A 22,051-nucleotide genomic window follows, 5' to 3' on the forward strand; every position below is an offset into this window, starting at 1 on the left:
GAGGTTTTACTATAAATAGCACTTTAGTGATACATGTAGCGACAACGCAGATATATCATTCCTGTTTCAAAGTGTACGTTTGACTTTTTATGGTAAAGAGCCAGATACGTACATAGCCTTATTATAGGTATCTGATAAAGGTAAACAAAAGGGGCGTCAATCATATGTTAATCAGGTTATAAATGAATAACCTTGGGGCCTGTAAATGTGTTTGGTGATTTTAATTAAGTCTCAGATAAGTGAACGTCGCTGGACTGACCTACATAAGATAACGTTTCTGCAGCCCTGCCTTTATCAAATTTCTACACAGTCAAGGATGTCAACAAGGACTGCGCATACACTGCAGCGCGTACACATGTACCTCAGTCCAGTATTCGCACGTAAAATACCGCCTTGTCGTGGACGGTGACTTCCGCGTAACTCAGCAGCAGTATCAGGAGAACTCTAGAGAGGTCGACAACTGGCACTGGGTCAAAGGTCATCGTTAAAAAGTCACTGATGTCCAAGACAGGACTACGTAGTTATTACACTATTGTGGAAAGTAAGCTAAAACGGGTCTAGGATACTGACCTATAAGACTTTTCAACATGGCCACTCGAGGGCTTGACCACTGGGCAGACATAACTGTCGTCGTTCTCTATTTCATCTGCGTTCTCATCGTCGGGATGTGGGTAAGTATAATCCCTGGCTGTTTTTAAACACATTATAAACACAGGCGAGCACGAAGTGAGTTACTGGGGCCGTGTATTTGCATACAGACGTCTTTCATAGTAAAAGTTACATTTTAATGATAAACTTACAAGTTTGTAAATTTACGTGTTTTGCATAATGTATCACGAAAAGTATTTGTAAACAAATCACGAACCTAAAAGTGACTTTTACTCGCCACGTACATTGTTTTATTATCACGCTGCTTTGTTCGGGGAATAGGGATTATGATGATTGGTAAACTATATATGTCATTATTTTCGAAGACAAAAACTATTAATCATAATAAAAGATGGTCAAACAGGCCCGAATGACCGTCCGGTCCTTTGTAAATACTTATCGGATTGTATTTATGTCAGGGGAAGTGACTATTTCTCACACACAGAGACCTTTATGTGCTAGGTCGACTTCGAGGTCGAATAACCACCCAGTAGGTGTCGTGCCCCCTCCTCCCTGCCATCCCCCTCGCTTACACTACAGGGCATACACTAACACATTTCCTAGTCTGCACTATCTGGCCTCTTAATCAGGGCCCGTATTGATAAGATCGGTCTCATACCAAGCATGGGTTTTGTGCTCAAGAATTATTTCTTGCTCTGGTTATAAATTAATAAAATAAATATCATTTTGTGAATGTTTAAGAAAAGAATCGAAGGGACTTAAAGCCAAATGCTGTTTTCAATGTTACTTTTTTTATTTTACTATTTTTGATTGTTTGACATGATTTAACTGAGTTAAGTCCATGCTTGAGCACGAGAACAGTTTCAGGAATATGGGTCTTGGTCTCATTGCTTTGGATCTGGTTTGACCTGTTGATCGGGTCACAGTGATCTTGTCCGGTTTGACCCCTTGTTCAGGTCGCAGTGGTCTTATCCAGTTTGACCCCTTGTTCTGGTCACAGTGGTCTTGTCCGGTTTGACCCATTGTTCTGGGCACAGTGGTCTTGTCCGGTTTGACCCCTTGTTCTGGTCACAGTGGTCTTGTCCGGTTTGACCCATTGTTCTGGTCACAGTGGTCTTGTCCGGTTTGACCCCTTGTTCAGGTCGCAGTGGTCTTGTCCAGTTTGACCCCTTGTTCTGATCTCAGTGGTCTTGTTCGGTTTGACCACTTGTTCTGGTTACACTGGTTTTGTCTGGTTTGACCCCTTGTTCTGATCTCAGTGGTCTTGTCCGGTTTGACCCCTTGATCTGATCTCAGTGGTCTTGCCCGGCTTGACCCCTTGTTCTGATCTCAATGGTCTTGCCCGGTTTGACCCCTTGTTCTATTCTCAGTGGTTTTGCCCGGTTTGCCCCGTTGTTCTGATCTCAGTAGTCTTTCCCGGTTTGACCCGTTGTTCTGATATCAGTGGTCTTGCCCGGTTTGACCCGTTGTTGTGATCTCAGTAGTCTTGCCCGGTTTGACCCGTTGTTCTGGTCACAGTGGTCTTTTCCGGTTTGACCCCTTGTTCTGATCTCAGTGGTCTTGCCCGGTTTGACCCCTTGTTCTAGTCTCAGTGGTTTTGCCCGGTTTGACCCGTTGTTCTGATCTCAGTAGTCTTGCCCGGTTTGACCCGTTGTTCTGATCTCAGTAGTCTTGTCCGGTTTGACCCCTTGTTCTGATCTCAGTGGTCTTGCCCGGTTTGACCCCTTGTTCTGGTCTCAGTGGTCTTGTCCGGTTTGACCCCTTGTTCTAGTCTCAGTGGTCTTGTCCGGTTTGACCCCTTGTTCTAGTCTCAGTGGTCTTGTCCGGTTTGACCCCTTGTTCTAGTCTCAGTGGTCTTGTCCGGTTTGACCCCTTGTTCTAGTCTCAGTGGTCTTGTCCGGTTTGACCCCTTGTTCTAGTCTCAGTGGTCTTGTCCGGTTTGACCCCTTGTTCTAGTCTCAGTGGTCTTGTCCGGTTTGACCCCTTGTTCTAGTCTCAGTGGTCTTGTCCGGTTTGACCCCTTGTTCTAGTCTCAGTGGTCTTGTCCGGTTTGACCCCTTGTTCTAGTCTCAGTGGTCTTGTCCGGTTTGACCCCTTGTTCTAGTCTCAGTGGTCTTGTCCGGTTTGACCCCTTGTTCTAGTCTCAGTGGTCTTGCCCGGTTTGACCCCTTGTTCTAGTCTCAGTGGTCTTGTCCGGTTTGACCCCTTGTTCTAGTCTCAGTGGTCTTGTCCGGTTTGACCCCTTGTTCTAGTCTCAGTGGTCTTGTCCGGTTTGACCCCTTGTTCTAGTCTCAGTGGTCTTGTCCGGTTTGACCCCTTGTTCTAGTCTCAGTGGTCTTGTCCGGTTTGACCCCTTGTTCTAGTCTCAGTGGTCTTGTCCGGTTTGACCCCTTGTTCTAGTCTCAGTGGTCTTGTCCGGTTTGACCCCTTGTTCTAGTCTCAGTGGTCTTGTCCGGTTTGACCCCTTGTTCTAGTCTCAGTGGTCTTGCCCGGTTTGACCCCTTGTTCTAGTCTCAGTGGTCTTGTCCGGTTTGACCCCTTGTTCTAGTCTCAGTGGTCTTGTCCGGTTTGACCCCTTGTTCTAGTCTCAGTGGTCTTGTCCGGTTTGACCCCTTGTTCTAGTCTCAGTGGTCTTGTCCGGTTTGACCCCTTGTTCTAGTCTCAGTGGTCTTGTCCGGTTTGACCCCTTGTTCTAGTCTCAGTGGTCTTGTCCGGTTTGACCCCTTGTTCTAGTCTCAGTGGTCTTGTCCGGTTTGACCCCTTGTTCTAGTCTCAGTGGTCTTGTCCGGTTTGACCCCTTGTTCTAGTCTCAGTGGTCTTGTCCGGTTTGACCCCTTGTTCTAGTCTCAGTGGTCTTGTCCGGTTTGACCCCTTGTTCTAGTCTCAGTGGTCTTGTCCGGTTTGACCCCTTGTTCTAGTCTCAGTGGTCTTGTCCGGTTTGACCCCTTGTTCTAGTCTCAGTGGTCTTGCCCGGTTTGACCCCTTGTTCTAGTCTCAGTGGTCTTGTCCGGTTTGACCCCTTGTTCTAGTCTCAGTGGTCTTGTCCGGTTTGACCCCTTGTTCTAGTCTCAGTGGTCTTGTCCGGTTTGACCCCTTGTTCTAGTCTCAGTGGTCTTGTCCGGTTTGACCCCTTGTTCTAGTCTCAGTGGTCTTGTCCGGTTTGACCCCTTGTTCTAGTCTCAGTGGTCTTGTCCGGTTTGACCCCTTGTTCTAGTCTCAGTGGTCTTGTCCGGTTTGACCCCTTGTTCTAGTCTCAGTGGTCTTGTCCGGTTTGACCCCTTGTTCTAGTCTCAGTGGTCTTGTCCGGTTTGACCCCTTGTTCTAGTCTCAGTGGTCTTGCCCGGTTTGACCCCTTGTTCTAGTCTCAGTGGTCTTGTCCGGTTTGACCCCTTGTTCTAGTCTCAGTGGTCTTGTCCGGTTTGACCCCTTGTTCTAGTCTCAGTGGTCTTGTCCGGTTTGACCCCTTGTTCTAGTCTCAGTGGTCTTGCCCGGTTTGACCCCTTGTTCTAGTCTCAGTGGTCTTGCCCGGTTTGACCCCTTGTTCTAGTCTCAGTGGTCTTGTCCGGTTTGACCCCTTGTTCTAGTCTCAGTGGTCTTGTCCAGTTTGACCCCTTGTTCTAGTCTCAGTGGTCTTGCCCGGTTTGACCCATTGTTCTAGTCTCAGTGGTCTTGCCCGGTTTGACCCCTTGTTTTAGTCTCAGTGGTCTTGTCCGTTTTGACCCCTTGTTCTAGTCTCAGTGGTCTTGTCCGGTTTGACCCATTGTTCTGATCTGAGTAGTCTTGTCCGGTTTGACCCCTTGTTCTGGTCGCAGTAGTCTTGTCCGGTTTGACCCATTGTTCTGATCTCAGTAGTCTTGTCCGGTTTGACCCCTTGTTCTGGTCGCAGTAGTCTTGTCCGGTTTGACCCATTGTTCTGATCTCAGTAGTCTTGTCCGGTTTGACCCATTGTTCTGATCTCACTGGTCTTGTCCGGTTTGACCCCTTGTTCTGATCTCAGTGGTCTTGTCCGGTTTGACCCCTTGTTCTGATCTCAGTGGTCTTGTCCGGTTTGACCCCTTGTTCTAGTCTCAGTGGTCTTGCCCGGTTTGACCCCTTGTTCTGGTCTCAGTGGTCTTGTCCGGTTTGACCCCTTGTTCTGATCTCAGTAGTCTTGTCCGGTTTGACCCATTGTTCTGATCTCAGTGGTCTTGTCCGGTTTGACCCCTTGTTCTGGTCGCAGTAGTCTTGTCCGGTTTGACCCGTTGTTCTGATCTCAGTAGTCTTGTCCGGTTTGACCCGTTGTTCTGGTCGCAGTAGTCTTGCCCGGTTTGACCCCTTGTTCTGATCCCAGTGGGCTTGTCCGGTTTGACCCCTTGTTCTGATCCCAGTGGGCTTGTCCGGTTTGACCCCTTGTTCTGATATCAGTGGTCTTGTACGGTTTGACCCCTTGTTCTGGTCTCAGTGGTCTTGTCCGGTTTGGCCCGTTGTTCTGGTCACAGTGGTCTTGTCCGATTTGACCCATTGTTCTGATCCCAGTGGTCTTGTCCGGTTTGACCCGTTGTTATGGTCGCAGTAGTCTTGCCCGGTTCGACCCCTTGTTCTAGTCTCAGTGGTCTTGTCCGGTTTGACCCCTTGTTCTAGTCTGAGTGGTCTTGCCCGGTTTACCCATTGTTCTAGTCTCAGTGGTCTTTTTCAGTTTGACCCATTGTTCTGATCTCAGTGGTCTTGTTCGGTTTGACCCCTTGTTCTGGTCGCAGTAGTCTTGCCCGGTTTGACCCCTTGTTCTAGTCTCAGTGGTCTTGTCCGGTTTGACCCCTTGTTCTAGTCTCAGTGGTCTTGCCCGGTTTGACCCCTTTTTCTAGTCTCAGTGGTCTTGCCCGGTTTGACCCCTTGTTCTAGTCTCAGTGGTCTTGTCCGGTTTGACCCCTTGTTCTAGTCTCAGTGGTCTTGTCCAGTTTGACCCCTTGTTCTAGTCTCAGTGGTCTTGCCCGGTTTGACCCCTTGTTCTAGTCTCAGTGGTCTTGTCCGGTTTGACCCCTTGTTCTGATCTCAGTAGTCTTGTCCGGTTTGACCCATTGTTCTGATCTCAGTGGTCTTGCCCGGTTTGACCCCTTGTTCTGGTCGCAGTAGTCTTGTCCGGTTTGACCCATTGTTCTGATCTCAGTGGTCTTGTCCGGTTTGACCCCTTGTTCTGATCTCAGTAGTCTTGTCCGGTTTGACCCATTGTTCTGATCTCAGTGGTCTTGTCCGGTTTGACCCCTTGTTCTGGTCGAAGTAGTCTTGTCCGGTTTGACCCATTGTTCTGATATCAGTGGTCTTGCCCGGTTTGACCCCTTGTTCTGGTCGCAGTAGTCTTGCGCGGTTTGACCCATTGTTCTGATCTCAGTGGTCTTGTCCGATTTGACCCCTTGTTCTGATCTCAGTAGTCTTGTCCGGTTTGACCAATTGTTCTGATCTGAGTAGTCTTGTCCGGTTTGACCCCTTGTTCTGGTCGCAGTAGTCTTGTCCGGGTTGACCCATTGTTCTGATCTGAGTAGTCTTGTCCGGTTTGACCCCTTGTTCTGGTCCCAGTAGTCTTGCCCGGTTTGACCCCTTGTTCTAGTCTCAGTGGTCTTGTCCGGGTTGACCCATTGTTCTGATCTCAGTGGTCTTGCCCGGTTTGACCCCTTGTTCTGGTCACAGTGGTCTTCTCCGGTTTGACCCCTTGTTCTGGTCACAGTGGTCTTCTCCGGTTTGACCCCTTGTTCTGGTCACAGTGGTCTTTTCCGGTTTGACCCCTTGTTCTGGTCACAGTGGTCTTTTCCGGTTTGACCCCTTGTTCTGGTCACAGTGGTCTTCTCCGGTTTGACCCCTTGTTCTGGTCACAGTGGTCTTGTCCGGTTTGCCCCCTTGTTCTGGTCGCAGTAGTCTTGTCCGGGTTGACCCATTGTTCTGATCTCAGTGGTCTTGTCCGGTTTTACCCCTTGTTCTGGTCGCAGTAGTCTTGTCCGGGTTGACCCATTGTTCTGATCTGAGTAGTCTTGTCCGGTTTGACCCATTGTTCTGATCTGAGTGGTCTTGTCCGGTTTGACCCCTTGTTCTAGTATCAGTGGTCTTGCCCGGTTTGACCCCTTGTTCTAGTATCAGTGGTCTTGTCCGGTTTGATCCCTTGTTCTAGTCTCAGTGGTCTTGTCCGGATTGACCCATTGTTCTGATCTCAGTAGTCTTGTCCGGTTTGACCCCTTGTTCTGGTCTCAGTAGTCTTGCCCGGTTTGACCCCTTGTTCTGGTCGCAGTAGTCTTGGCCGGTTTGACCCCTTGTTCTGGTCGCAGTGGTCTTGTCCGGTTTGACCCATTGTTCTGGTCACAGTGGTCTTGTCCGGTTTGACCTCTTGTTCTGGTCACAGTGGTCTTGTCCGGTTTGCCCCCTTGTTCTGGTCGCAGTAGTCTTGTCCGGTTTGACCCCTTGTGCTGGTCGCAGTAGTCTTGTCCGGTTTGACCCCTTGTGCTGGTCGCAGTAGTCTTGTCCGGTTTGACCCCTTGTGCTGGTCGCAGTAGTCTTGTCCGGTTTGACCCCTTGTACTGGTCGCAGTAGTCTTGCCCGGTTTGACCCCTTGTTCTAGTCTCAGTGGTCTTGTCCGGGTTGACCCATTGTTCTGATCTCAGTGGTCTTGCCCGGTTTGACCCCTTGTTCTAGTATCAGTGGTCTTGTCCGGTTTGATCCCTTGTTCTAGTCTCAGTGGTCTTGTCCGGATTGACCCATTGTTCTGATCTCAGTAGTCTTGTCCGGTTTGACCCCTTGTTCTGATCTCAATGGTCTTGTCCGGTTTGCCCCATTGTTCTGATCTCACTGGTCTTGTCCGGTTTGACCCCTTGTTCTGATCTCAGTAGTCTTGTCCGGTGTGACCCCTTGTTCTGGTCGCAGTAGCCTTGTCCGGTTTGACCCATTGTTCTGATCTCAGTGGTCTTGCCCGGTTTGACCCCTTGTTTTAGTCTCAGTGGTCTTGTCCGGTTTGACCCCTTGTTCTAGTCTCAGTGGTCTTGTCCGGTTTGACCCATTGTTCTGATCTCAGTGGTCTTGTCCAGTTTGACCCATTGTTCTGATCTCAATGGTCTTGTCCGGTTTGACCCATTGTTCTGATCTCACTGGTCTTGTCCGGTTTGACCCATTGTTCTGATCTCACTGGTCTTTTCCGGTTTGACCCCCTGTTTTGGTCTTTGTGGTCTTGTCCGGTTTGACCCCTTGTTCTAGTCCCAGAGGCTTGGTCCGGTTTGACCTCTTGATATGGTCTGAGTGGTGTTGTCCCGTTTGACCCCTTGTTCTAGTCTCAGTGGTCTGGTACGGTTTGACCTCGTGGTCTGGTACGGTTTGACCTCGTGGTCTGGTCTCTCTTTTTTTCTAACCTTCAAATTTAAAGTTCACATTGATATAACTGATGTCGTGATTATTTTAATGATAATAGTACACGGCTGGTCCTATGACGTGAACATGTAGATGTGATAGTTATAAACGCTAGGCATTATACTTTGCAAATCAGTGTAATTTAACTAAACCGTAAATGCCATATGAACACAGTTGAGTGCTTATATTTACCATATTGAGTATTCAAATGTCATATGAATTCAAATAAGCTTATCAAAATTCATCATAAGCATAAAAATATGTATCGTTTATGCTTTTTCAATGAATTGAACAGCCATCTTCCGACGAGGGTCAGTGGTATCTAACGTTACAAATATGACGTCATGACAATAATGACGTTAACACGTTTGCCCAGGTGAGGAAGGCAATGGGTTCTGTCACCAGGCCTTTAAAATGGTAGTTGCTATTCCCTGCTTAACGTTCAGGGAGAGGCAACACCTGGGTCACCCGTTGTCAGTATAATGTGACTGGACGGAATGCTGTGCTGGGTGCCTTCGGCATGGCATTTTAGTGAGATGGCACTTTAAAGTTGGTACATATCCGTGCTATTACAAGGAGGCAAGCACAACAACTTACCATGTCACATGCATACACACACGCATGCACGCATACACTGCGCACAAGCTGTTAATAGGACGTTAAACCAAAATAAGCCAAACGTTTAGAACACGTGGTCCAGCACATCGAATGCCATCCGAACTAGGTAAGTTTATAGTGTGGCGTGCTGTGGAGTAGTAAGCAAGACAAACGATTAAATCATTATCAACATAATATCTCTAAATGTATACACTAAGAAGTAAACCCATTGGGACGGGTAGTTGTTGAAGAATTCAAAACAAAAACAACACCCCATTTCCGTGGCATCTGCAACTGTGTGTCTCACAGCAAGAGGAGCCGTTGAAACAAGTGATTTGTATGCGCGCTTATAAAGGATACTAGACCAGGCTAATGCCTGAGATCAGACTCACAGGACCTCACCAAGAGACCAGCCTTGAGGACCACACGATACCAGATCTATAATAAAACTCGGACCAGACCACTCCAAACCTTACCATAAATACAAGACAATGTTTTAGTGTATGCCATCCTGCGGTACGTCCTGCGAGGGAAGATAAGATCGCGCGGGACCAGCAGAACGCCACACAAACCTACTTTATTTACGATCGGATTGAATTAAAGCTTCTAAGTAAATGTTAATACTTTGTTAGTGAAAGATTCTTGTGTTAGTGCTTACGAGTGCCAAAGCCACTGATACAGCCCGTTATTTACAACACGAGAGGAGACCATAAGTACATTGCCACTCTCGCCTGAATTCAAATGTAAGAGGACAATCTGTTATTATTTGTTTTAAAGTAAAAAAGGGTTTTCATTGATTTTGGGCAGTATAACATTATTTAACAGATAAATAGAAGCAATACATTTTTATTTTCAATCTTAAGCTGCCATAAATATCACCTGTAGAAATAGATTCAAAACACAGGTAGGCCAGGTATACACCGAGTCCATGATCAGAACATTGTAGCTGTTATTAATCTAAAATTAGCCTATACTGGTCCTCTGTTTCACGTGTTACTGCCACAAAGCAAACATTAAAGCCATGCTAATTAGCTGTCTAAAACAAATCTTTGACTAAGTCTATGTAAGTTGGTGTTGTGAAGTTAACATTAGACTGGGCCCATTATAAGATGCCATTTCCCGCGAATCGAATTACGATTCTTCCCAAGCTATGTTTTTTGAATTGTGGAAGACAGTCAAACTTTCATGAGAATTTTACGTAGCATAGCCCGGGAAACCTTGGTATATTGATACAGTACACCTCGAAAGTAACGAATCACTGAAACAGTTCTGCTTCAATTAATTACAGACGGTGTTTCGCCGGAACCGGAATGACGTCAATAGCTACTTCCTGGCGGGGCGCAACATCTCTTGGTGGCCGGTACAGTTGTTTTGCTGACAAAGTTATACATACTCTTATACGCATTAACATTATTTTGATTTAAAATTTCTTGACTTTGTCACTCAACTTCAAAATGATTCCAAACATAAAGTTAATGGTAAATATCTACTCCTTATTATCACAAAAGCTAAACAATACAGGCAAATGTTTGTTTTCCTGAAGTAAGAATCTAACTTTAAAGAAATGTATAAAGAATGTCATGTATCATATGAACACTACCATACTCAGTTTAATTACACGAGTAAAACACGTGATAACTGTATCATTACAGGTGGGTGCATCCCTGTTCTCCAGTAACATCGGCAGTGAACACTTTGTTGGACTAGCCGGCACGGGGGCGGCTGCTGGAATAGCCATGATCTCCTACGAATGGTTTGTAAGTATCCCCGTCATACAGATGACATAACTTCTCTTGACTGTTCAAGAGGTGTTCCGAGTATAACAAGCTAAATGTATGTGTCACCGATTGCCAGTGAAGTCCGCCACTATTAATACAACCATAAACTTTACGGCGTTATTTCGTTTTAAAACGAGGATGAATGGTGGTAAACAATGAGTTAAAGCAAGAAGAAATGTTAACAGAGACTTTAAATACAGAATTTCAAAATATTCTATAATACTACAAATTTAATTGATGGCGCGACGTATGACCATAAGTTGAAGTTGAAAGTCCGTGTTTTATAACAGTAGGTGTGGTGGTTGAGATTATGATCACAAATGGGACACATTCAGTAAGAATAAACATGTACACCTGGACCTCTTTGCGCTTTACCATTTAACAGGAAGACCAAACAAGACTTTGGAATTGAGTTTCCAGTTAATGCATTTTTCACGATATGTAGGCTTTTGGCAAGTAACCTGTAATGGTACTGCCGATAAGAATTTAACTGTAAAAATAAAAATTATGATCAAAATGTCAGATATTCGTTTTGCTCGTTTTTTTTTTAATGCCTGTATGTCATCAGGTTTTGTAATAATTTCGTCGGGTATAACCCACACTGTACTGTATGTATGTCTGTGTCTATACATCAACAGACGTGTAATGTTGTACGTATTGTGAGATGTACATGTTGTATGCTTTAACGTCTGTTCCAGAGTATGCCGCTGGTCCTGCTGCTGGGCTGGTTCTTCCTACCTGTCTACATATCCGCCGGGGTGAGTATGTCTCTACATATCCGCCGGGGTGAGTATATCCTTACATATCCGCCGGGATGAGTATTTCTCTTACCCTGGACAGGGATATCCACCATATTACCGGTGTGAGATTTTCTTTTCTCTTACCCTGGACAGGTGTATACGCATTTTTACCGGTGTGAGATTTCCTTGTCTCCCCCTAGGGTTGAGACGGGGGGATTCCCCTATTCCTAACAATGGCATGACGTCACTTTAACAATACAATGACGTCCCGTCAACAATCCATTCAACGTCACGTCAACCATGAATTTAGCATGTAACGTTATCATTACATTGTGCATATGATACACAATGAAAGAACAGGGTAAGAGAAAAAGAATCATTCACCCCCTTGTGGGTGAGATAGTGGAATCTCAACCCTCGGGGAGAGATTCTTAAGTGTCAAACACGAGGCTTTTACCCCCTCGGGTTGAGATTCTCCTATCTCACCCCCAAGGGGGTGAAATATTCTATTAATCTCACCCTAGGTTTGAGACAAGCTACACGTGTTCTTTACACGTTCTCAACAATTGTATGACGTCATAACAACAATACCATGACGTCACGGCAACAATACAATGACGTCACGTCGACAATTCAGCCCCATCACATCAACATTGTCTTGCATTGATGTAACGTCTATATAAAATACATAAGAGGGTAAGCACAGGGTAAGAGAAAAATAATCATTCACCCCCTTGGGAGTGAGACGGTGTGATCTCAACCCTCGGGGTAAGATTCTTAAGCTGTCAAACACTCGGCAAGCCTCGTGTTTGACAACTTAAGAATCTTACCCCTCGGCTTGAAATTACCCTGTCTCACCCCCAAGGGGGTGAAAGATTCTATTAGTCTCTACATATCCGCCGGGGTACAGAAGTATGCGTCCAATATATCTTCCGGGGTAAATATCTTTCTACATGTCCGCCGGTGTAAGTATCTCTCTACATATCCGCTGGGGTAAGTATATCTCTACATATCCGCCAGGGTGAGTATGTCTATACATATCCGCCGGGGTGAGTATGTCTCTACATATCAGCCGGGGTGAGTATGTCTCTGCATATCCGATGGGGTGAGTATATCTCTACATATCCGCCGGGGTGAGTATGTCTATACATATCCGCTGGGGTGAGTATATCTCTACATATCCGCCGGGGTGAGTATATATCTACATATCCGCCGGGGTGAGTATGTGTATACATATTCGCCGGGGTGAGTATGTCTCTACATATCCGCCGGGGTGAGTATGTCTCTACATATCAGCCGGCGTGAGTATGTCTCTACATATCCGCCGGGGTACAGAAGTATGTGTCCAATATATCTTCCGGGGTAAATATCTTTCTACATATCCGCTGATGTAAGTATGTCTCTACATATCCGACGGGGCGAGTATTTATCTTACCCTGGACAGGTGTATTCGCACTTTTACCGGTGTGAGATTAATAGAATCTTTCACCCCCCTTGGGGGTGAGACAGGGTAATCTCAACCCGAGAGGTAAGGTTCTTAAGTTGTCAAACACGAGGCTTGCCTGTCTCACTCCCAAGGGGGTGAATGATTAATGCGTCCAATATATCTTCCGGGGTAATGATGATGTCGTGATTATTTTAATGATAATAGTACACGGCTGGTCCTATGACGTGAACATGTAGATGTGATAGTTATAATGCCTAGCGTTTATAACTATCACATCTACATGTTCACGTCATAGGACCAGCCGTGTACTATGACGTGAACATGTAGATGTGATAGTTATAATGCCTAGCGTTTATAACTATCACATCTACATGTTCACGTCATAGTACACGGCTGGTCCTATGACGTGAACATGTAGATGTGATAGTTATAAACGCTAGGCATTATAACTATCACATCTACATGTTCACGTCATAGGACCAGCCGTGTACTATTATCATTAAAATAATCACGACATCATCATTACCCCGGAAGATATATTGGACGCATACTTCTGTAATAATCATTCACCCCCTTGGGAGGGAGACAGGCAAGCCTCGTGTTTGACAGCTTAAGAACCTTACCTCTCGGGGTGAGATTACCCTGTCTCAGCCCCAAGGGGGGTGAAAGATTCTATTAATCTCACACCGGTAAAAGTGCGGATAACCTGTTCAGGGTAAGAGAAAAGAAAATTTCACACCGGTAAAATGGTGGGTATCCCTGTCCAGGGTAAGATAATTCATTGTCTCACCCTAGGGTTGAGACGGGGAGATTCCCCTATTCATGACAATGGCATGACGTCACTTCAACAATAAAATGACGTCATGTCAACAATACAATGACGTCACGTCATCAATCCATCAACGTCACGTCAACAATCCATCAACGTCACGTCAACCCTGAATTTAGCATGTAACGTTATCATTACATTGTGTGTTTGATACACAATGTGAGAACAGGGTAAGAGAAAAAGAAGCATTCACCCCCTTGGGGGTGAGAGAGGGGAATCACAAACCTCGGGGAAAGATTCTTAAGTTGCCAAACACTCGGCAAAGCCTCGTGTTTGGCAACTTAAGAATCCTTCCCCTCGGGTTGAGATTCTCCTATCTCACCCCCAAGGGGGTGAAAGATTCTATTAACTCTAATATATCCGCCGGTGTAAGTCTATCTCCACATATCCGCCTGTGTAAGTATTTCTCTACATATCCGTCAGGGTAAATATCCCTCTACATATTCGCTGGTGTAAGTATCTCACTACATATCCGCCGGTGTATGTATCTCACTACATATCTGCCAGGGTAAATATATCTCCACATATCCGCCGGGGTAAGTATATCACCATTTATTCGCCGCTGTTAGTTTCTCAACATGTTTGTAAAGTTCATGTTAGTCTCCTGCTGTATATTTGACAAACATAGTCTCCTGCTATACATTTGTTAAACTAAGTTTCCTGCTATATATCTGACAAACTAAGTCTCCTGCTATATATCTGACAAACTAAGTCTACTGGTATATATTTGACAAACTAAGCCTCCTTCTATATATCTGACAAACTAAGTCTATTGTTATATATTTGACAAATTAAGTCTCCTTCTATATATCTGACAAACTAAGTCTACTGTTATATATCTGACAAACTAAGTCTCTTCTTATATATCTGGCGAACTAAGTTTCCTGCTATATATCTGACAAACTAAGTCCCTCGTCGACTTCGGTTCGTGCAAAGTATTCGTCAACTTCTGTTAAAAGCATGCTCGTTTTTCATGTAAAATGTAATGCATCATTCGGTTTTGATGTTTTAATTAAGTGACTTTTCTTTATACGACCGCACTGTTGAGTAAAACCTTCCCACACCAAGGCTGTTATCATTGACAATTTACCTAGTTTATTGAGAGTATTTTCCCGCGATACTTTGCTTACTTGATCAAATCTGCAACATAAATAGCACCCTTCCCCACACAAATGTTCCAATAACACTCTTTGTATGACGTCACACAGGTATACACCCTCCCGGAGTACATGGAGAAGCGGTTCGGTGGTTATCGGATCCGGATCTATCTCAGTGTGCTGGCCCTCATATTATATATCATCACCAAGTTGGCCGTGAGTATTGGGCGCGTTTGAAAGGGTTGGTGGCAACGTTGGTTGACTAAACAAATTCACAGGTTCGATTGAAGAGTGTCTTGTTGGAGGCGTGTTTTATTGGATATGACTAACATTATAGTACTATTTATTATCACATTATGATAGTAACATGACCTTTCTCTCCAGCAGTAGGAAATATGAAAGGGCGATGGAAATAGGGATGATAAATGTAAACTAATTGTTTTACAAGTGAGTATATATTGGTCTTACACACGAGAACGTACATGCTTGTGTCTGCTACCTTCTATATTAGTTTCCTTGTGTTTTATAGGTGAGTATATTTGCCGGGGCGTTATTCATACAGCTGGCTCTGGGCTGGGACATGTACCTCAGTATCGTGGCTTTGCTGGGGGTAACAGCAATTTATACCATACTCGGTAAGTAGTCTTAACTTATTTGCATTTGTATCTGTAACTTGTCTATCATTTAACTTTTATTCCATGTATATTTCTGCCATTCTATTGATTTTTCTACGATTGTATATTTTCTACAGGAGAAACATTAGACATGTATTGCACAGCCCTTGATTGCATTATATATTAACTAACATTTCTGTTTTCATTTAAACATATTTAATGCCACAAGGACACTAGTAATAACATTGATTGTCTGTGTCCCCTACAGGTGGACTGGCCGCCGTCATCTACACCGACACCTTCCAGACCGGAGTCATGACCATTGGTGCCTTGGCATTGGTGGGCATAAGTAAGTCTAGAAACCAACCAACTCTGTGATTCCTTATCTTTGATTTCCAGCTTAAGTACCGTCGGATGATTCTAAAAAAATGCTCAACGACTGTGTGTTTAGTTTATCCTTTGGAAACGCTTATCTCTTCATGGCCTGGTTGTTCAAACCAAGATAGCCTTAATGTGTCGTTAACGCAACTTTAAAATAACAAAAATGTGCTTGTTGTCATTAGATGATAATTTTAAATCCTTTTATATTCAACTCTAATTTTTGTTTAGATACATTCTAGTTTAAAATTAAGTTGTATATACGAAAAGTTGTAATAACATTTACGTTGTTGCAATAACATTCAAATCAGTGTCATTAAGACGAGTTTTATTGCACTGTAACGCATTTGTCCTGAGACTTTTACTTATCACTAAACATGAAAATGATTTTCGAATGATTTTTAACACTTGTAAAAAATAAGGTTTTAACAAGATCGGAGGGTATAACAACCTGCAGCGGTTATATATGGAGGCGGTGCCCTCAGTGCGCGAGCCCAACAGCACGTGCGGTCTCCCGCGTGATGACGCTTTCCACATCTTCAGGGATCCGATCACGGGAGACAATCCATGGCCGGGACTGTTACTTCAGAGCTCCATAGGCTGTCTCTGGTACTGGTGCTGTGATCAGGTAATGCTTAAAAGGTCGACTACAGTCAACTGGAATGGGTAGGGACGTTATATTTTTTAAATATAAATTGTTATCTTGGCTCTGCACCCTTAACATGGTCGGTATGCTTAAATGTTAGACACATGGTAACTATACTACAGGGCGAGGAGGAGAGTATATCAAGAAAATGACGATGACGAGTGAATGAGAGGATCTAAACGCGGAAACTATCCGTTGTGGATAAACATATTTGTTTCTACTTAACTAGTGCTACCTCAATAACTTGATATTTAATTTTGCGATATTTATCGGCATGTCATCACACTTAATATATGTTATATAGTTGGTATTCTTTGTCATTCACCTGGGTGAAACCCATTGTAATTGTTCATCACAAGTCCCCCATGCTGCGTCATTCCAGGTTATAGTCCAGCGCACTCTAGCGGCCAAGAACCTGTCTCACGCCAAAGGGGGATCAATCATGGCCGGCTACCTCAAACTACTGCCGATCTTCCTTATGATCTTCCCGGGGATGATTAGTCGAGCTCTGTTCCCAGGTAAGGATGAAAACATCCTCCTTTTTTCGTAACAGTAACCTAAAATTTCAACGTTTAATTCACAAGTGTTACTGGTGTTTGTAAGTTTTGATATCGAGACAAGTACACTAACTAAATAGTATGTCAAGAATGCAATATTATTTGAAATATTAATTTTACACCTTTTCTAATGATCCAAGCGTGTGCAATATGCCATTTCATGACATAAAACTGTTTGTTCCTTTTTTTTCACAGACGAGGTTGCGTGCGTAGACCCAGACATTTGCAGGGAGGTTTGCGACAACCCGGCTGGCTGTTCAAACATAGCCTACCCCAAGTTGGTATTGGAGTTACTCCCCTTTGGTAAGCTTACGTCAAGCAAATCTTATGCAGTTCTAAGTCAATGAAACAATTAATTGCAGATATATTCAAATGAACTGCAGGTCGGGGATTGAGAAAAGAAAATGCTGTTACCCACTAAAGCTGTAAGAGGCACCTGATGAGAGTTGAACCCCTGGCAGAATTTGGGATTTGCTTTTGTACCCTCTAATTGGGGACACAAAAGTGACCGAAATAAATCTGCTGCACTCCTTTCAACACTTGGGATATTCATATTTTCTCTGCTCTTCCAAACTATCTTTGTGTTTCTTAGCACCTTGCTTGGCAATGCCTTATTTCAGCATTAGTGCAGAACGTCCACTCAAGTGAGGAAGGCAATGGGGTGTGTCCCCAGTCATGGACATATCAAAGTACTGTTTAACATTTAGCATTTCCGGTAATTACAACAGCTAGTAAACTCGTTGTCTGTGTCATGTGACCGGGTAACCATGCTATACGATGGGCCAACAGACTACGGCCAGATTGAGTTACGCCCTTAAATGATTACAACTGGTAACTATGACATTTATAACAAAATCAATAAAACCAAATCTCAAAAACACATGTACTGTACTCAAAGACATTATACAATGTCAGAAAAATAAAAATAAAAAAAACTTTATTTCAGTTGATTCGTAAGAGTCAGGTGATGTGCTGCTCTAGCTCTGTACTGCTTATCTATCTCCTTTACCTATAGACTAACAAATTACCACTATGGCTGTACATCATCATCCTGTCTCTGATACTTACTGGTGGGATAGCGTAGTATATGGGGGTAGCTTGTTGGTCTGTTGGTTGTTCAGGGTTTAACGTCCTATCAACAGCGAAGGTCATTTAAGGGCGTGCCTCCATGTGTGTTATGTTGCTTGATCATGTATTACATGGATGGATTGTCAAGTTATCAGGTCCTACTTCCGCTGATCATTTTCCTGTCACTCTGTACTTCTGGCCTTACATCTGAACCAACTAGTTGACAGTGTGTATATATATTCAAAACATTAAAAAGTTATAGATGCAACGCTATGTGTAACGATTTTAAATACATAAAATCAAATGTATTTGAATTAACGATAATTACTTCATCGAATTCTTTATAGATTAAGAACAACGCTTCTTATTTTGCTCTGACCTTTATCCCTAGGTGTGCGTGGCCTGTTGATGGCAGTCATGCTGTCGGCCATCATGAGCTCCCTGACCTCCATCTTTAACAGTTCCAGTACAATATTCACTATGGACCTGTGGCGCAGAGCCCGACCGAGGGCCACACAGCGGGAACTCCTCATCGTGGGCAGGTGTGGTAACCTAACTTGTTACACCATTAACACATTTAGTTTGCTTCATTATGGTATGTAACCCTGTGGGTTTGGGGACAGAATGGTCCTGTTTTGTCCAACTGCATGTTCATTGTTGTCCACTGTTGTCATAAGAGGCGAGTAACTTGGGACCACTGCAGATTTTGGGTTTTCTTGTGTATTTTCTGTTTGACAAACATTGTATTCTGTTTGACAAACATTGAAGAAACAAAATATGACCTGCTGCCTTATCAAACACTTAACTTTCATCTGTCTATTACGATGATCCTATTCTAAAAATATCATTTGTAGGATCTTCATTGTAATCCTGTGTGGTATCAGTATTGCATGGATTCCCCTCGTTAGATCATCACAAGGAGGACAACTCTTTAACTACATCCAGTCCATTCAGGGCTACCTGGGCACGCCGATCGGAGCACTGTTTGTCTTGGGCGTTTTCTGGAAACGAATGAATGAACAGGTACGAAGCTGTATTTGGAGAATCTTAAATCGTCAACCTTACCTTGACTATTATTGTTACGTTAAGATTAAAAAATAACATTTAATGTCTATATTTTTCGAGAAACACTTTTATTGTTTTCTGTTGAACTTACAAATACAAAAACTTTGTTTGAATGCAGTTGTTATTTACATCCACAGGGAGCATTCTGGGGTATTATCATCGGGCATATGTGCGGAGTGATACGGATGGCGTTAGACTTTGCCTACCCAGCGCCTGAGTGCGGAGATCCGGAAACTCGTCCGCCGGTACTCCTAAGGGTTCATTACACATACTTCGGCTCCATTATGATCGTCGTCACCTCTGCTGCTATCATCATAATAAGTCTGGCTACACGTCCACAGGAAGAGGAGGAGGTAAGAAGTGGAATATTTTTATTTATTCCTAATTCATCTTTTGGTATTTTTTGTCTGGTTTGGTTCATTTGATTCACATGTTTACTATGGAGCTTCATTTATTGTACAACATAGAAGATATAGTTCTGAAATGACGCCTTTAAAACAAACCAATCCCGTTAATGTTTGTTTCAACTTCCCTTGCCGGTTAAAGCAGAACAATATTAGGTACGGGTTTGTTCTAATTGTAGCTTGTGGGAGTGACGTGGTGGACCAGAATGAAACCTGAAGACAAGGGAGACCACTCTACTGACAGTGACACCGAGCAGGCAAAGGATAACCGTCCGGCTAGTAATGGTATGATGTCCAGTGTGATTTGTGACACTACACTATATAACAGGAAACTATTACAGAAATTTCTACTGCGTTTAAAGTGTAAATGTTCTAAACTCATGTTCCGTAGTCAGCGTTTAAAAGTAAGACCGTTACATTATGAACTCAATTGTTATAATTCCATTGAAGATTTGGAGGGTTAAGGACACTCCTACTCTGCCAACATTTTCTATTAATAAACCCTGTTACTTACCCCCATACAATTCTCCGAGTCGTCACTGCGTTGTATTCGTCAACACTGTTTATAATAACAACCCTGATAGTGTACTGGTATAGTACTAATGTAGTGTGCACATTACTCAGTACGAAATGTTGCTTACTATATCCTTGAATTTCAGTCAAATGAGTATGATGTAGAATGTGTTTTACTGATTATAGAGTGTAAACATGCTGTTTGGAACGTAATTCTCAATTCGTCCTTAAAGCACCTTATTCTGAATATCTAAAACTGTCCCTAAGATAGTCATAATGTAATGCATTTAGCAGCTATCATGTAAAAGCTACACCTCATCTCTAGGCGGTCGGGTGGTGCCAACAAGCGTGATTAATATCAGTTGTAATAACCGGTTTCATAATTGTTGTAAAATAAAGAATGTTTATCTTTTAAAAGCTACTGGTAACAAGTTCTATACCTGTTTGTGACTCTTCTTATATCAGGTGTGCAAATAGCTGAACCGGATGATGGGAATGAAAGAACGGTCGGATGTGCAAAGCGTGCCTGTAACTTTGTTTGTGGAATGCCTGACGATAGTTCCGGCGCGACCAGTCCAAGCACTGACGAGACCCAGACAAGGAGATTTCTGAAGGAGAACAAGAGGTGGTCAACGGTGTTAAATATCAATGCAGCCATTGGACTAATAGTAACAGCCTTTCTGTATGGCTTCTACCGATGACATGATAAATCCTTCTTGGATTTCAGCCAATCACAAACGAGCTATCATCGCCTCTCTAGGCCATTATGTTTAAGTGTTCACGCACTTCAATCTTTTAACCAAATAAACTATTAAATTGGTTATAAAATGTCACCCGAGTTCAATACTTTGCTGAGCAAGTACAGTATGTACTTTCAAACAGCTATAAATAAACAAACTTTCTAATTTGGGATACAAGATATAGAATTAAACAAATTTAAATTGAAGTACATTGTCACAAATTGATATCACACGTCTGCAAAATTACGAGAGAGAGAAATAATTATAAAAACCAAAACTTATATGGACACCAGTTAGTGGTTTAGTTGATTGCTTCTATTTAAAAGGGATAATATAACCGTTTGTTTAAACTATTACGTATCATTCCGTAAGTCAGTCGTTTAGATATTTTCAAGAGAAATCGCTTTATGTACTTCTTATCCCTAACACTTAAATCTTTTCTAATTATTTTTTTATTCTTATTAATCTAAAGCAGCATAACGGTTTGAAATATATATGATTTGTATAATTTAGAGTATATGGGATAATGCGTTTGGGTGATGCTTTAAGAAACAGGTATGGTAAGACCAAAATTACCTTTTACGTTGACCCTTACTTGTATTTTTCCGGCGATCCATTCGTTTTCGTGTTTGTTTTAAAGATATTTTATTGTAATTTATATACGATGGGAGTTGGGCACAAGTTTAACAACTTGCATCGTTTTCAGTTGGTTCAATCTGTTCACTGACCAGGTGTATTCAGTACATCATACACCTGTTCATAGATGATCACCTCCATTAAACGATAGAACTTCCCATGTTTCCGATATGAGTATTGGCTCACCTGATATCAATATGAAAATTTTAAGAATGATTTGACAGGTTATTGTGTTAAGGTCATGAATGCACAGGTAAATCTTGGTCTGAGGTGGGGTGTTATTTATATTTCAAAATATAAGCCCATCCCACAACAATGTATACTATATATAGGAAGAGCCATTATGTGCAGTGAAACCTGGATATACTGCCCCCACGTGTTTGTAGATTTGCTGATGTTATATCTAGGGAGTCAAATAGAGGTATTGGTCACAAATAGGGGAAAATAGCTTTGATGGTAGAAGTAGCGAGGCTACAAATTAAACGCATTCTATCGAAATGTGACTCTGGCATAGAACGAACAGAGAAAGCAACACATTTAAGTTCTCAATGGCTATTTGTTGAATGCACACACAGTTGTAAACATCACAGTGTCCTTATCCGTTGAATTGGCGGCAAACAGAATTTTCTCAAACTCAAACAAGCGATAACACGGTAGTACAGAAGTGTAATTGGTTCCTGTTAAACCCCATAGGGATACTGGTAGTCAATTTGATTATAATACAAAAGTCATAATACGGTGATCCAAAATATCGTATAGCATCGTGAGTGTAGTGATGGACACTATATAGCATACACAAAATATCACTTTGTCCTTTGTGTTCGTTCAGATGTCATGTTCTGTAAAAGCTAGACCCTGTAATCGTTCGGACCAAGTTACAAGAGGAACCTGTGTTTTGTGTAGGTTGGTAGGTGACGTTTTGTGCGGCTCGGCCGATAGCAGTCTGGATATTTGCTATTTCACAATGGGACCTG

General features: G+C 43.2%; 1 protein-coding gene across 1 annotated transcript; it reads left to right on the forward strand.

The window, feature by feature from the left end:
• The first annotated feature begins 296 nt into the window (after nt 1-296).
• Nucleotides 297-20,633, forward strand: LOC110441872 (sodium/glucose cotransporter 4-like). The gene is made up of 15 exons (XM_021485152.1): nt 297-671; nt 9,854-9,925; nt 10,218-10,322; nt 11,042-11,101; nt 14,568-14,672; nt 14,986-15,091; nt 15,339-15,419; nt 15,871-16,076; nt 16,477-16,612; nt 16,847-16,954; nt 18,111-18,261; nt 18,574-18,742; nt 18,922-19,137; nt 19,368-19,473; nt 20,167-20,633. The coding sequence occupies exons 1-15, from the start codon at nt 588-590 to the stop codon at nt 20,400-20,402; spliced, it is 1,941 nt and encodes a 646-aa protein (XP_021340827.1). The 5' UTR covers nt 297-587; the 3' UTR covers nt 20,403-20,633.
• Nucleotides 20,634-22,051: the final 1,418 nt, after the last annotated feature.

This window comes from Mizuhopecten yessoensis, unplaced genomic scaffold (assembly GCF_002113885.1).
Source record: "Mizuhopecten yessoensis strain PY_sf001 unplaced genomic scaffold, ASM211388v2 scaffold716153, whole genome shotgun sequence".
Classification (NCBI taxonomy): domain Eukaryota; kingdom Metazoa; phylum Mollusca; class Bivalvia; order Pectinida; family Pectinidae; genus Mizuhopecten; species Mizuhopecten yessoensis.